At 44.3% G+C, this 14117-nt stretch overlaps 1 protein-coding gene across 1 annotated transcript in view; it reads left to right on the forward strand.

The window, feature by feature from the left end:
- The window catches only part of arhgef28a (Rho guanine nucleotide exchange factor (GEF) 28a), an 89968-nt gene that overhangs the window by 28456 nt on the left and 47395 nt on the right, over positions 1–14117 (forward strand). The window contains exons 8-10 of the mRNA XM_080755678.1: positions 3048–3129; positions 9856–11422; positions 12250–12625. Coding sequence (XP_080611804.1) covers positions 3048–3129; positions 9856–11422; positions 12250–12625 — 2025 coding nt within the window. The remainder of the gene's footprint in view (positions 1–3047; positions 3130–9855; positions 11423–12249; positions 12626–14117) is intronic.

A 14117-nucleotide genomic window follows, 5' to 3' on the forward strand; every position in this document is an offset into this window, starting at 1 on the left:
GAAAAAAACCTATGTTTCTGTGTCAGTGGACCCCCATAATTATCTGGATTTGGCTGCGGACGCCTGGGTGGAAATATGTTTTTCCAGGGACCCGCCGGACCCCCCCCCAGAATCAAAAATATGAGTTAAAAACGTTCACTGTGAAATAATATATATATTCAAAGATTTGCACATGTTCACGATTTTTCGTGTTATTTTGAACGAAATCCCGGTGCTGATTGTGTTAAGACCTAAGGGCGATTCTACTAATCTAAATCAGTAGTCCTCAAAAACGTTTTCACGTCACGGAACCCCTAAGTTGATAGATATTTGGCTGCAGTCGTGGAAATGTTCTTTTTCAATGTTCTTTTTCAATTTTGGAACATTTCGACCTAAAATGACATGCCAAAAATAAGGATGCCAAGATGAATTAGTGAATTAATTAATGTAATCCGTTTTCTTTTTCGATTCCTTTTAGATCTCAGCAAGGAACGGTGTGTGGAAGCGCCTGACCTGGTGGACAATGTGAGTGTTCTGTACAAAAAAACAACATTATTCTAATCTAATCTGTACATGTTTGTATGGATGATGGTTACTGCTGCTAAACACATGGTCCTTGGGGACCAGAATGTTCACTGGGAGCCTGAAAACAAGACTCAGACACACAAACAGTTACTCTGGCAGTATTAATAGATGTAACTTAATTGACAGACAGAAAGCACTGCCATGCAGAGAACGCTCGCAAAACACTCCAGACTAAATCAAAGTCTCAAGGTGCTATAACCACCGTGTCTCTCCTCTCTGGAATAATCCTTATGCTTTCTTGCTATGCTGTAAAGGAAAAGGAGTCTCTGTTGCAGAACTGGTGATTTAATAATTCAAAATAATAATTCAAAAGGACAAACGTGATCAGCCAGGGTTCTAATTCTGTATCTAATCTCCGTAGTGAACAAACAAAGTAAAATCTCTCTTCCTCTCAATAATGCGACCGCTTCCCTGCACACCAGAACAGAAAGTAAACACAACACATAATACTCCTCGTCCCAGCCTCAGCCACAGTTAAAGGAACAATCCCCCTGTACATACTGTACCTTAGGGTTACAGTGCACAGCTCAACATTGGTCAAGAGGTGCACGCATATCCACAAATCGCAACGGGTGCTAGATCCAAAAGATAACTACGAAAGGAGAGAGGAGATCCGCACACCGTTTTAAAAAGCTCACAAAATAATAGAGCGGACAAAAAAAAACGTTTGGGGGCCTCAGGGGCCTTCGTCAGGCTCAACAATGTTATGCAAATGAGAGAAGGAGCTCTCAGTGAGCACACAGTAAATGTCCTTTCCACTGGACATTTACTGTGTGTGTGCTGCCTGTTTTTATTGAAGTGACACAAGACACATGAAGGTACACGTGCAGAGCAAGTAGGAAAAAGCTGCCCCATAACACCCCAAAACCCAAACATTAAATATGCCTATAGTACTCGGCCTGTCACGATTACAAATGTAAGTTGACGGTTAATTGTCTTACAGATAATTGCGATTAGACAGCCCTACCCAGTTATTTCTGTGGTGTCGACGTGAACTCTCCCAAAGTTCTAGAACCTTTTGAGAAGCCCCCCCCCCATAAATCAGTGCTTTACACCCTTTACGTCTGTGTGTTGTTTCGAAAATATTGAACCAATGGAAAGTAGTAAAAAAAACACATTGGACAAAACCTCTTAACTCCATTGGACCCTCAAACTGTCTGCTAAAACAGCTCCACCACCTCTCTCCTTCGCATGGAAGTAATTGACAATATGTCACAACACCAACTTTGATGAGGCAGTATTGCATTGTTTAAAAATGTATATTTTGGAGTTATGTGGTTTCCTCCAGACAGCAGAGATATTTGACATGCTCCACCGAGTTGGGATTATACACTATGTTCTCCCATCTCAGGTCATGGCAATCTGGAAACATTGCAGTCTTTGCTATAACCCTTTGGGCTGACATCTCACGTTCCCCTGATATTGACAGACATTTCATAATGCCTGTTATTATTATTTTTTTGCCAAAACCTATCTCAGCCAAGACAAACCCTTGGAACCAGTGTTGTTTTTGTCGACTAAAACTAAGAACGAAAAATGTTCGTCGACTTTTTTCACCGAGGAAAACTAAATGGAAACTAAGCTATGATGACTAAAACTAAGACTAAATATACTGACAATTTCGACAACAAATAAAAACTAGACTAGAATGTTAGGAAGGGACTAGTGGACAAAGAGATCCACTAGAAGTCATTTTACAATTAGTTGCAGATCTAAAAGCCCACAATGAGTCGCGCTGCGACACGTTGTGGTCTTGTAGATCGGCTATTCTCAGCAGTGAAAACTGTCATTACGACGGCATCAAGGCCTGCCGAAATACATTTTGTTCGACTAAATCAACTGTAGATTTAGTCGACTAAAATCTTATGATATTTAGTTGACTAAAACTAGACTAACTAACTATTCAAGAGACTATGACTAAAACTAAAATATAAATTTGCTGCCAAAAACAACAGTGCTTGGAGCCAATGAAATATTGAACCAATGAAAAGTATTAACTAGAGCTTGTGACTAAACAATAACTATGTTGGCTCCGTTTGAAGGCAGGTCCCTTTTCCCTCTCCTGTAAAGCTACTCAACGTAAGATGGCTCAGGGGCCACTCGGCAAAATTCCCAAAGTCCAAGGGCCGCAAGCTCTAAAAATGTCAGTATTATTTTGAAACGTTTACAAATGTATTTTGTTACATGCTACATGACTTGTCTAAAACGTTAAGGAAACGCACAGTAAAAAAAAAGCCACATTTCCATCTATAAGGCCAAACCCCAATGAACAAAAACATTGTGATTAATGGTTAAAGTTACAGTCTTCATCCACAAAATGTGAAGAGAACGTATAACAATGAACAGATTATCACAGGTGAATTAATTAGTGGTTAATACTCAGCTGAGATCAGGCCATTAGTGTTAATATTTTCACAATATTTTGGATTTATTCTTAGTCTTTTGAATAACACACCACTGCTCCTGTTCTCCACACTGTATAGGTGTTTGAAGAGCATCTGGTCCTGTCCCTGGATGAAGAGGATGATGATGATGTGTGTGAGGAGCTCAAGTCCTTCTTACCAGGTACTGATCCACTGCCGTGGTTCTGGGACACAACGTTATTTTCATGCTCTAGTAACACATTTTTGTAGCCCCCTCCCCTGGGGGTCCCAATGTATCTGCACTTCCAATGTCTTTGTAGGGGCACTAGTTTTGGGTGAAAGTGGGGTATGGGGGTCTTTGTGAGGTCCAGGAATGTTGCCCCGTCACTGGTACAAAGACAGGAATGGGGACGGGCTGCTGGTGTCCCCTTCACCCAAAAACTGGTGGGACAGTGGGCTTACAGTACATCACTGTTTTTCTAGCTCGAGACCCAAAAAGAGAAATGTGATTTATTATATATTATACGAATGTTGTCAGTTTACAATGGAAGTATTCTATGGGAGTGTGATGATTCTTTCTCAATAGCTGTAAGTTAGTAAGTACATTGTACTTGGCCGAGCCAGTGACCGACATATACAGCCGAAAACAGTACTTGTGCCGCTCTGCTCGCGCAAGTAGGAAGTTAATACAGAACAGAAAAAGGTCCATACAATTGATCTCAAATCAGGACAGCAATAATTAAAAAAAGGAAAAAACATAATCACATCTGGAAATGCCTGTGTAAAAGTTTGAAGTTTCTTCTTGACGGAAATTTTCAAACTTAATAAGAGGTTAAAAGGTCACTAAAATCAGATTAAAAAAAAATAGAGCTGCTAAAACCAGGAGGGCGATAAATGATACGATAATAAAATAGGATTTGTGCGACCTACTTTGGTGATTTAAAAGTTCAAAGGAGCTGTACAGTAAGTACTGGAGCTGACCGTCCTACAGTAAATGGAAAACAATCTTTGTAAACTACTGCCAAAGCCACCTCCAGCATTTCACCCGGCTGGCCTAGAGGTGCTGCTGTGAGAGCGGTTCGGTGGCCATGGTTCTATTCGTGGCACATTTTTCCAACACTCCTTGCCATGTTTCCGTGATATGTGCAAAACATTTCCAAGTTATTGTTTGTGAAAAAAGTGGGCATTGAGTGGGCATTGAACCCCTTTTTGGTGTTTTAAACATTATGTTATAATTTGAAAAATAGCTTGTAGGTCTGCTATTTTTGAAAAGTTGTGGAAATGGTGGCGCAAATCTTTGTATATATATATATTCTTTCAGAGCGAACTTTTTCAACTCATATCTTTGCTTCTGGAGGGGTCCCTGGAACGTTTTTTTTCAGATGGGGGTTGGCGGACAATTACATACAGTAGTAGAAACATAGAGTTTTTCAGAAAACTGTCAGAATCTAGAAGGCATTTTGTAGAATCGTCCTCAGGTCTAAATGGGCCTAAAAATGGGTCTAAAGGCCATTTTGATGGTCGTGGGTCCCACATGGGGTTGGTTGGTACGAGGGAGGTATAGATTATGGTCTGATTGTTACAGGTTACAGGTCTCATACTGTGTTGCAGTTCCTCAGCATTTTGGAGATTTTAATCTTCTCCTGCAGTGTTCCATTACAGCAGCTGTGTGATTCACTGTTGTTTTCCCTGACATAACTGGGCATCGTCTGGTGTTATTGGAACTAAAGGCTGCTTCAACAACAGAATCATTCTACAGTCGGTGACAAGTCTGAGAGTCTCCCACTGCCTTCAGTCTGCTGACGGTCTGAATGGTGCATCGTTCAATGTTTGTGCTAACCCTCAATGTGGTCACAATCATCTCTGTCAGACGGCCGCGGAACCCTCAGTATCCCTACAGTATCTCCAAAAATGTTAACTTTTCAGGATTGAAATGAAAAGAATAAACAAAAGTATCGGAGGTAGTTATATTCTTGTTAAACATCTGCATTACTTAATTTTCAAGAAGTCTACACAATTCAATGTTTGCCTGTTATCTCTCCTATGGTACCACCATTGATGTTGTGGACAAGCTCAAAAGGCATTGCTCTTCGTGCTGTTTTTCGAGCTTGTAGATCTGCTACTTTTGAGGCTTTTGTGTGACAATGTAGTATGATCAAGTAGGGCAGTGGTTCTCAACCAGTGGTCCGGGGACCACCTGTGGTCCTTGAGGGGGTTCCAGGTGGTCCCCATGCAGCTAAATGACGGAGAGTTGGTAACCAAACAGACCCTTATATTATATCTTTAACTCTTGAGAGCGTAAAATGAAACCAAATGGACCCGGGAGGGTCCATTATTGTTAAACATCTGAAAGGCTAAATCTCTTCAAATGGTATCCAATAAATAATGGGCCTTGATATGAAAAAGGTTGAAAACCACTGAAGTGAATGTAAAAAACCCACAAAAAGTTAAAAGTGTGCGTTTGGTTGGTATATGGGGGGGATTTGAAAGTTGGGACATTTTGATATGTAGCCCGGGGCGAGCCCGAGGCTCGAACCCGTACGTGAACCTTGTGATGCCCAGACGGGCCTCTCTTCTAGACACTCAGCCATAGCATGCCCCACCTCGTCACTGTCGGGCAGAAACCTTGTATCTCCATAATATTATTTAAATTGGATGCCCCCCCCCCCATCATCATCTCGATAGAAAAGCAGGCCTAACCACCCCCAGTTGTATGCATTACAGACACTTGCCAAAATGTTGCTCTTTATTAGGTCGATGTTTTGGTCGCTTATAGACCTTCATCAGGACAGACAATAGTATGGACATACTCTACCATACAGAATGAAAAAAAAAAGGCTGTTTTATTCATAAAACGTATACATTACATAGTGCAGCTTTAACACAAGCTAAATAATAATTGTAAATTATTTCTTTTCTAATTTTCCTGAAAAGTAAGCGTTTCTGGACATGCATGGTTTCCAAGCGACGGCAGTGAGAGCAGCACGGGGAGGAAACGGCGCGGCGCGCTGCAGGATTTCCCCTACATTAGCTTAGGGTACAAGTGGTCCAGACATCAAACAATATTATGACAACACGTCACTGAGGCCTTCCATTATGCATCCTTAGTTTATGTTCTCACTGTCAGCCTTTTTCTTTATTGAAGGGGAAGGGTTGCTCCTGCCCAGAGCTGCTCCTGCTGAGAGACTGGGTCTCTATGGAAAATAACTATGGAAAATACTGGATATTGATGACAAGGGTGTAGATGTGAAATTAATTAAAGATTAGAGTGCCGTACCTCCCCCTGGCCAGCCGGGGCGCCTGGTGGAGGGGAAAGGGAACTGGTCGGAATAACGTGTTCCTTCCACAGAGATTGAGCAACCTATATGATGTCTAACCTAAAATGAATAGTGTACATCAGCAGCCCTCTGATCCCACCCATCTGACCAATCAGCAGCCCACACTGAGCCCACCCATCTGACCAATCAGCAGCCCACACTGAGCCCACCCATCTGACCAATCAGCAGCCCACACTGAGCCCACCCATCTGACCAATCAGCAGCCCACACTGAGCCCACCCATCTGACCAATCAGCAGCCCTCTGAGCCCACTCATCTGACCACTTTCAGGCCCCCGCCCAAAATGGTTACTTCCGGTTCACCAAATCAGCTCTTTAACATGTCATACGTATACTATACACATAATCAGTAAAAAATAAAATAGCAAATTGTGCCTGATCTTCTGGGACCAGAGTACGTGGTGTGTATATGTATGACTAGCTCTCAATGATGACGTAAGAAATATGGTCATTTGTGTAATCTGGTCCCAGCAAACCAGGCACAGATTTGCTGTTTCTTTTTGCATACGCATCAAATTGCGCACTAGTAGCAAATAGTTACACCTAAAGATTATACATTTCAAACCGTTTACAGCGGCCGAAAGTGCTTGCGCGCTCTGCTTGCGCACTAGTTGGCCATTTATGGCCTACTAGTGTGCAACAAGCAAGTATGCACTCGGCAGAGTGCAGTTCTAGTTTCTCATAGGTTTTTATGTAAAAAGGCCTATTTTATTTTTTAAGCCAGCCAGTGTGAACATACCCATAGACTTGTTCATAACTTCCTACTGTGCATTCCTTTTCTGATATAACATATGAAATCATGTCTGTTATGTATACTATATATGTATACATAACAGACGTTATACAATCGTATACAATCTTCCATTTACATGTGGCATGACGTTAAAGAACAAACTATACAATGCCCTTGGTCACACGCAGGCTCGACGTTAAGAGTTCAGACGTGTTATTATATAATATAATAATAACTTTATTTATATAGCACTTTTCTGGACAAAGTCACAAAGTGCTGTACAACAAATTCACAAAAAAGCAGGAATTAATACACAATTAAATAGATGCAGCATAGCAAAACTTAAAGCCAGCTGGCTTTTCTGAACAAGTACGTTTTGAGAAGAGATTTAAAGGATGCAACGGTATCTGCTTGTCGGATGGTTTTGGGAAGGGTGTTCCAAATTTTAGGGGCACGGACAGAGAAGGCTCTTTCTCCCTTGTTTATGCGATAAATATATGGAGCACATGTGAAGTTTTCTATGTAAACAAACCTGTAAAGGTCACGACAGAGTGAGCGTGCCAGTGTCCCGGTTCACGCTGCTCGCTTCAGCCTAGAAAGGTTTGTCGCTTCAACCACGAGATGCAAGTGGATCATAATAATAGTCACATGACCAGGGTCTGTCTGAGTGACAAAAACAGAAGAGGGAATCTTGAAAAAAAAAACAAGAATGTGGCCGCACTATATTTTATTAGGCATGCCGACCTCCTATGAGCCTGGGCGCTGCCTTAGATACTCAGGTAAGGCTCTCCTGGAAGTCCCCTGCATGTCTCTGCTCTTTACCCGGGGCCTTCTGACTTTCACAGTCCACTCCGGGCATCCGATCCTAGGCTTTGTAATGCTCTGCCCGAGGATCTGAGGCTAGCAAAAGCAGTGTCTTCTTTTAAAACATACTTTTATGTTGAGGCCTTTTCTTAGTGGTTTTGCCTTTCATCCGTTTTTGTGTTACTACTTTGTGTAAATAGTCTTTTTTCTCCTACTCTGTTATCTTCGTTTTAACAATGTTACCCGTTGATTTTATGTGCTCTGCTGCTCTTTTATCTTGTTCTGTGTAGCACTTTTTAACCGGCTTGTTTGGAAAAAGCGCTGTTCAAATAATAAATAAATCATTATCATTGAGGGATGTTGTATGAATGTATGGTTTCACAGAGACAGCATTCTCACTGTCACCACTGAGTTAAAGGGCCACTTCACCCTTTTTTTGCAACAACCATATCTTATTTTAATTATGTTTAGGACACGATGAACACTATGTGTGTAATGGGTGTTTTTAGATATTTTAGTCATGACACGAATGTTCATGACCAAAAATTTTGTGAAAATGTGGTCTCACTTCCTTCCTGGACTACAAAGTCACACCTCCATGCATTCTCCCCTCTCTCCACAAAGAGGGGAAGTGCACCAAAGCATTATGGGCATTGTAGGAATTCAGCAATCCAGTCAAACCCTCCTAGTCAAACACACAGACTTCATTATTTTTCTGGCCATGGTGCAAATTTCAAATTGTGCTACTGTTATCTACTACACATACTATTAACATTGAGTGACTGCTTTTTGTATAATTATAGTTTTTTGTACTTACTTATGTATTGTATTGTATTTCATTTCAGCACATTGAGTCCTCGCTTGTGGTGTGAAATGTGCTGTACAAATACACTTGACTTGACTTAGCATCAGTTGACTTGACAGTAGCATCACCGATGAATCCTCATGTTTTCCATGCCGCGTAGGAGGTCTTACCCTCCAGCATACGATTCAGTAGCCCAAAGTAAACTCGAATGTTTACATTTTTTAATCTACGGTAAAGTAAGTAAGTAGCCTTGCCGAGCCATGAGGTCCATAGGGGTGGGAGCCTATCTCCTGTTTCTGTAGCGTGAGGCAGCTTGATGTACAAGTACACCCTCTGGACATGACGCTAGTATGTCGCGGGGACTTGCCCCCAAATCTACAGTACCTCAATTAAGAATGTAAATAATGATTCTTGCGCTTGTGGGTGTTAATAGTTCCATGGCGTTCTTATAATCACTGGTTGTGCAATAATATGTGTCAATTTGGGATTGTGAATTGATTTGCGTCTTTCTTAGCATAACTAACAGACGGTGCTAACATCAAAGCTCAGTGACTGAATGGGTGGACAAACCTCCAATGCTTTGGACAGAAACGGCACAATTCCACCTGTAAATGTCTAAATGCAATGCATCGTTTCATTTATTTGTCAAATATATAAACGTTGATTTCAAGAAATGTGCGTGCATGTGCCAGTGTGTGCACTCACTGTCTGTGTCCATCCATACACATACTGTATATGTGTCCTCGGTCATTACAGTATGTATCAATAAAAATGTCAACGGTGAAAACATTCTTCTAGTGTGAATATAGTCTGTCACTTTATTGATCGTTTCGTCTTTTCTTTCGTTTTATATACGAATGGTGTGAAGAAGCAATGTTTGTGTAGGACAAAGTTTGTGGACACACACTAAAAGCTGGATATAGGAGGGGCTAGCGCCCCTCAATAATGAATATACCTCAAAAGTACAGTACTTGAATAAATCATATCATATTCATATACCACCCACATGGGATTATCAGACATAGCAATTAACACAGTAAAATAAACAAAAAACTAAAGATATTCAGGTGTGTAGTCAGCCAGCAACTCAAACAGATATCAGACAGTGAAAGTAGACCCATCTATAGGTTCATCTATAGTAGTTATACGTCTCCCCTCGCCTCCTATCCCATGCCCGATAAAGATACTCTGAAAAAGCCGAAAACATGGTGGAAAAGAAACTCAACCAATGTGTGGTTTCATTTCACAGGGAGCCAGTGTACCGCCTCGCCCCGCAGAGATGTCCAGGAGGGCCGACCGCCGCGCTCTGCTGCTGCTGCTGTAGACGTGACGTCCTCCATGCGTGTGCCACGGGTGGAGGAGTGGGACGCCATGTGTCGTCTCAGTGGGGTGACCGGGGACGGCACAGGGACCGACACAGTGCACTCTATCAGTGGGGTGACCGGGGACGGCACAGAGACCGACACAGTGGAGTGTCTCAGTGGGGTGACCGGGGACAGCACAGGGACCGACACAGTGGACTCTATCAGTGGGGTGACCGGGGACAGCACAGGGACCGACACAGTGGGGTCTATCAGTGGGGTGACCGGGGACAGCACAGGGACCGACACAGTTGGGTCTATCAGTGGGGTGACCGGGGACAGCACAGGGACCGACACAGTGGAGTCTATCAGTGGGGTGACCGGGGACAGCACAGGGACCGACACAGTGGACTCTATCAGTGGGGTGACCGGGGACGGCACAGAGACCGACACAGTGGAGTGTCTCAGTGGGGTGACCGGGGACAGCACAGGGACCGACACAGTGGACTCTATCAGTGGGGTGACCGGGGACAGCACAGGGACCGACACAGTGGGGTCTATCAGTGGGGTGACCGGGGACAGCACAGGGACCGACACAGTTGGGTCTATCAGTGGGGTGACCGGGGACAGCACAGGGACCGACACAGTGGAGTCTATCAGTGGGGTGACCGGGGACAGCACAGGGACCGACACAGTGGACTCTATCAGTGGGGTGACCGGGGACAGCGCAGGGACCGACACAGTGGACTCTATCAGTGGGGTGACCGGGGACAGCGCAGGGACCGACACAGTGGACTCTATCAGTGGGGTGACCGGGGACAGCGCAGGGACCGACACAGTGGACTCTATCAGTGGGGTGACCGGGGACAGCGCAGGGACCGACACAGTGGAGTCTATCAGTGGGGTGACCGGGGACAGCACAGGGACCGACACAGTGGGGTCTATCAGTGGGGTGACCGGGGACAGCACAGGGACCGACACAGTGGAGTCTATCAGTGGGGTGACCGGGGACAGCACAGGGACCGACACAGTGGAGTCTGACGGTCCTCTTCTGGTCACTGACACCCCTCCCCCACCTCCATGTGACTTCCTGTCCGAGGCCCCTCCCCTGCCACCACCATGTGACTTCCTGTCCGAGACCCCTCCCCTTCCACCTCCATGTGACTTCCTGTCCGAGACCCCTCCCCTGCCGCCACCATGTGACTTCCTGTCTGAGACCCCTCCCCTGCCACCACCATGTGATTTCCTGTACGAGGCCCCTCCCCTGCCCCCTCCATCTGACTTCCTGTCCGAGACCCCACCACCACCACCACCGCTGCAACCATGTGACTTCCTGTCGGGGTCCTCTCGAAGCCCCTCCCCTCCCCCCCCCGCCTCCGTCCCTCAGCCGTCCTGCGTCTCGCCTGCCGTCCAAGCCCTGGACAGGTTGATTGACAGGCGGATGTCCCACCCTCCCCAGCCTGACCTGACCAATCAGAGAGAGCCCAGCCCGCCCCTGGAAAACGACGGCCTCAGGTATTTTTATCAATAAAAAAAAACAACACACAAAAATAATATGTATTAACCCATTCTGAACGGGAACCCATTTTGGTATTCATCATGTTATTATGCTTTATATGCTTTAGCTATTGAAAAATAGCAGATCTACAAGCTCATAGCGCGCCACCGAGTGGCGCGCTACGAGCTTGTAGGTCTGCTCTTTTTTTTAAATCGAAGAACGACTGACATTTTTTAGAATCTGATCTCAGGTCAGAATGGGTTAATCAGACCAGTGTGTGTCCAGTGGAAATCTCGTATGAATCTGATCTCAGGTCAGAATGGGTTAAAGGTACACGATATTCTGTGTTCTTGGTGCATGTGTCTGAAATTAATAGAGGGTATGCTATATGCGCGTGACATCATCATCATACCCGGAAGTTATGCGGGAACAAAAAACTACTGTCTGGCCTCGACAGCCCATACGTCCAAACAGAAAAGTCATGTTTGATTGCATTAAATGACTTTAAACAACGTTAAATTCACTTTGTCACTCACTTTGACACCCAATCTGCCATTCACTTCATGCATGTGCATATACCCTCTATGGAATTGCATTGAATTTACTTGATTATGAAGGGTTTTGGTTCCATTTGTATACACTCAGAGTTACAGACCCACAAGGGTCCATTTGGTTCCAAACTATTTTAGCTGGGTACCCCCTCGAACTCCCTCAAGGACCCCTGGGTGTCCCCGGACCCCAGTTTGGGAACCACAGCATCAACACATCAATTGAATTAGAATTGAAGTGGATCACCCACGGTGTGAATGTCTGCTTGTCTCTGTCCTCTGCGCGCACGTTGCAGTCCCAGTCTGGTGTCTGTGGAAGTGGACAGCGATGATGAGGAGGAGGAGGGTGCCGTGTTGTCCCCGTCTCCTCTCTGTCCTCTGCTGTCACTGGATGCTCCTGTGTCCCCGTCTCCTCTCTGTCCTCTGCTGTTGTCACCGGACGCTCCTGTGTCCCTGTCTCCTGTCTGTCCTCTGCTGTTGTCACCGGACGGTCCTGTGTCCCCGTCTCCTGTCTGTCCCCTGTTGTCACCGGACGGTCCTGTGTCCCCGTTTCCTGTCTGTCCCCTGCTGTCACCGCCGGACGCTCCCAATAGTGCTGATGAACGGGACAGCAGTGAAGCCTCGTCCCGCTCTCTCTCTGCCTCCTCTGCGTGTGACGTCGTCCCTTCAAAGGTAGGATGCTTTTCTTTTATGACTGTGTTTTATGACATGCTTTTGCCCTCTTCTACAGTAGCAACCTAATACATCTCGTCGTTGTTGTGCTATATATGTTATTGTCTCGGCCGAAGGCGTTGCAGAGGCTATGTGTGGCACCCTGACTGTGTGTGTGTGTGTGTGTGTGTGTGTGTGTGTGTGTGTGTGTGTGTCCGTCTGTGACCAGCTATAATCTCCTACGCCGTTGGGCCGATCGCAGCGAAACTATGCACGGCACTCGCCCTCCTTGGATGCCAGAGCAGAACCTCTGCCCCAATCTTTCAGATCCTTATTATCCCATTCTGACCTGAGATCAGATTCATACGAGGTTTCCACTGGACACACACTGGTCTGATGAACCCATTCTGACCTGAGATCAGATTCTAAAAAAATGTCAGTCGTTCTTCGATTTTTCAAAAATAGCAGACCTACAAGCTCGTAGCGCGCCACTCGGTGGCGCGCTATGAGCTTGTAGATCTGCTATTTTTCAATAGCTAAAGCATAACATGATGCTGACACCAAAATGGGTTCCCGTTCAGAATGGGTTATTCCTACATATTTTGTCCAAACATCATGCAAATCGCTATGTCTAAAGCAGGGGTGCCCAAAAGGTAGATCGTGATCTACGGCAGGGGTAGGCACAACCTTAGGCACCAGTGCCAACATTGGCACAAAGGAGGGTGTTCACTGGCACACTGGCAAGTGTGTGAGAGAGTATTTTTGGTTTTAAATAAACTATTTAAAAAAATGAGTCAAATCCCTCACATTTGTGTGTAAATTACATCCTGCATTCTACATTCATTAAAACTGAACTCTGTTATTGCCCTGAGTATAATGATCATTAATAACAACGTGAAAGAAAATATTTAAAAATAAGGAAAAACATTATATTTGTGGACAAGCAAAATATGTTGGCATTTTTCACGTGGTGTCATTAAAATTAATTAATGTTGATATGGCACACTGACGATCTAGAAAATACAAACATGGCACTTCATTTAAAAAAGGTTGCAGACCCCAGATCTACGGTACCAGTAGATCACACAGACAGCCTGTGCAGGTAGACCACATGACATGACATGCCCCTAAAAATATATAATTTATATGGATAAAAAGGCATCTGTCTCTGAACCCCTAATTTGAGTAAGGTGACTTCACTTGATTGATTGACATCAAAAAGGGCAGCTGAAACCCACAATGCAATACTTTGTTTGAGTGTTTCGAACAAACGTCAGTAGAATTACAAAGTTATATACAAAGAAAACCTACCGATACCTATTACATTTCCCCCTCTATTTCCCATTCCAAGTGCGTTTGTCTAATATGTAACTATTTTCAGCAATGGGACAATATATATATTTGTGTGGATAGATCTGGTTGAGCTGGTCATTTTGAAAGTAACTCTCAAGTCTAAAAAGTGTGGGCACCCCTGGTCTAAAGTCATTAAACCAAACGGGTCTTTCAGATTTTT

Source organism: Protomyctophum bolini (genome assembly GCF_963924005.1).
Source record: "Protomyctophum bolini genome assembly, chromosome: 22".
Classification (NCBI taxonomy): domain Eukaryota; kingdom Metazoa; phylum Chordata; class Actinopteri; order Myctophiformes; family Myctophidae; genus Protomyctophum; species Protomyctophum bolini.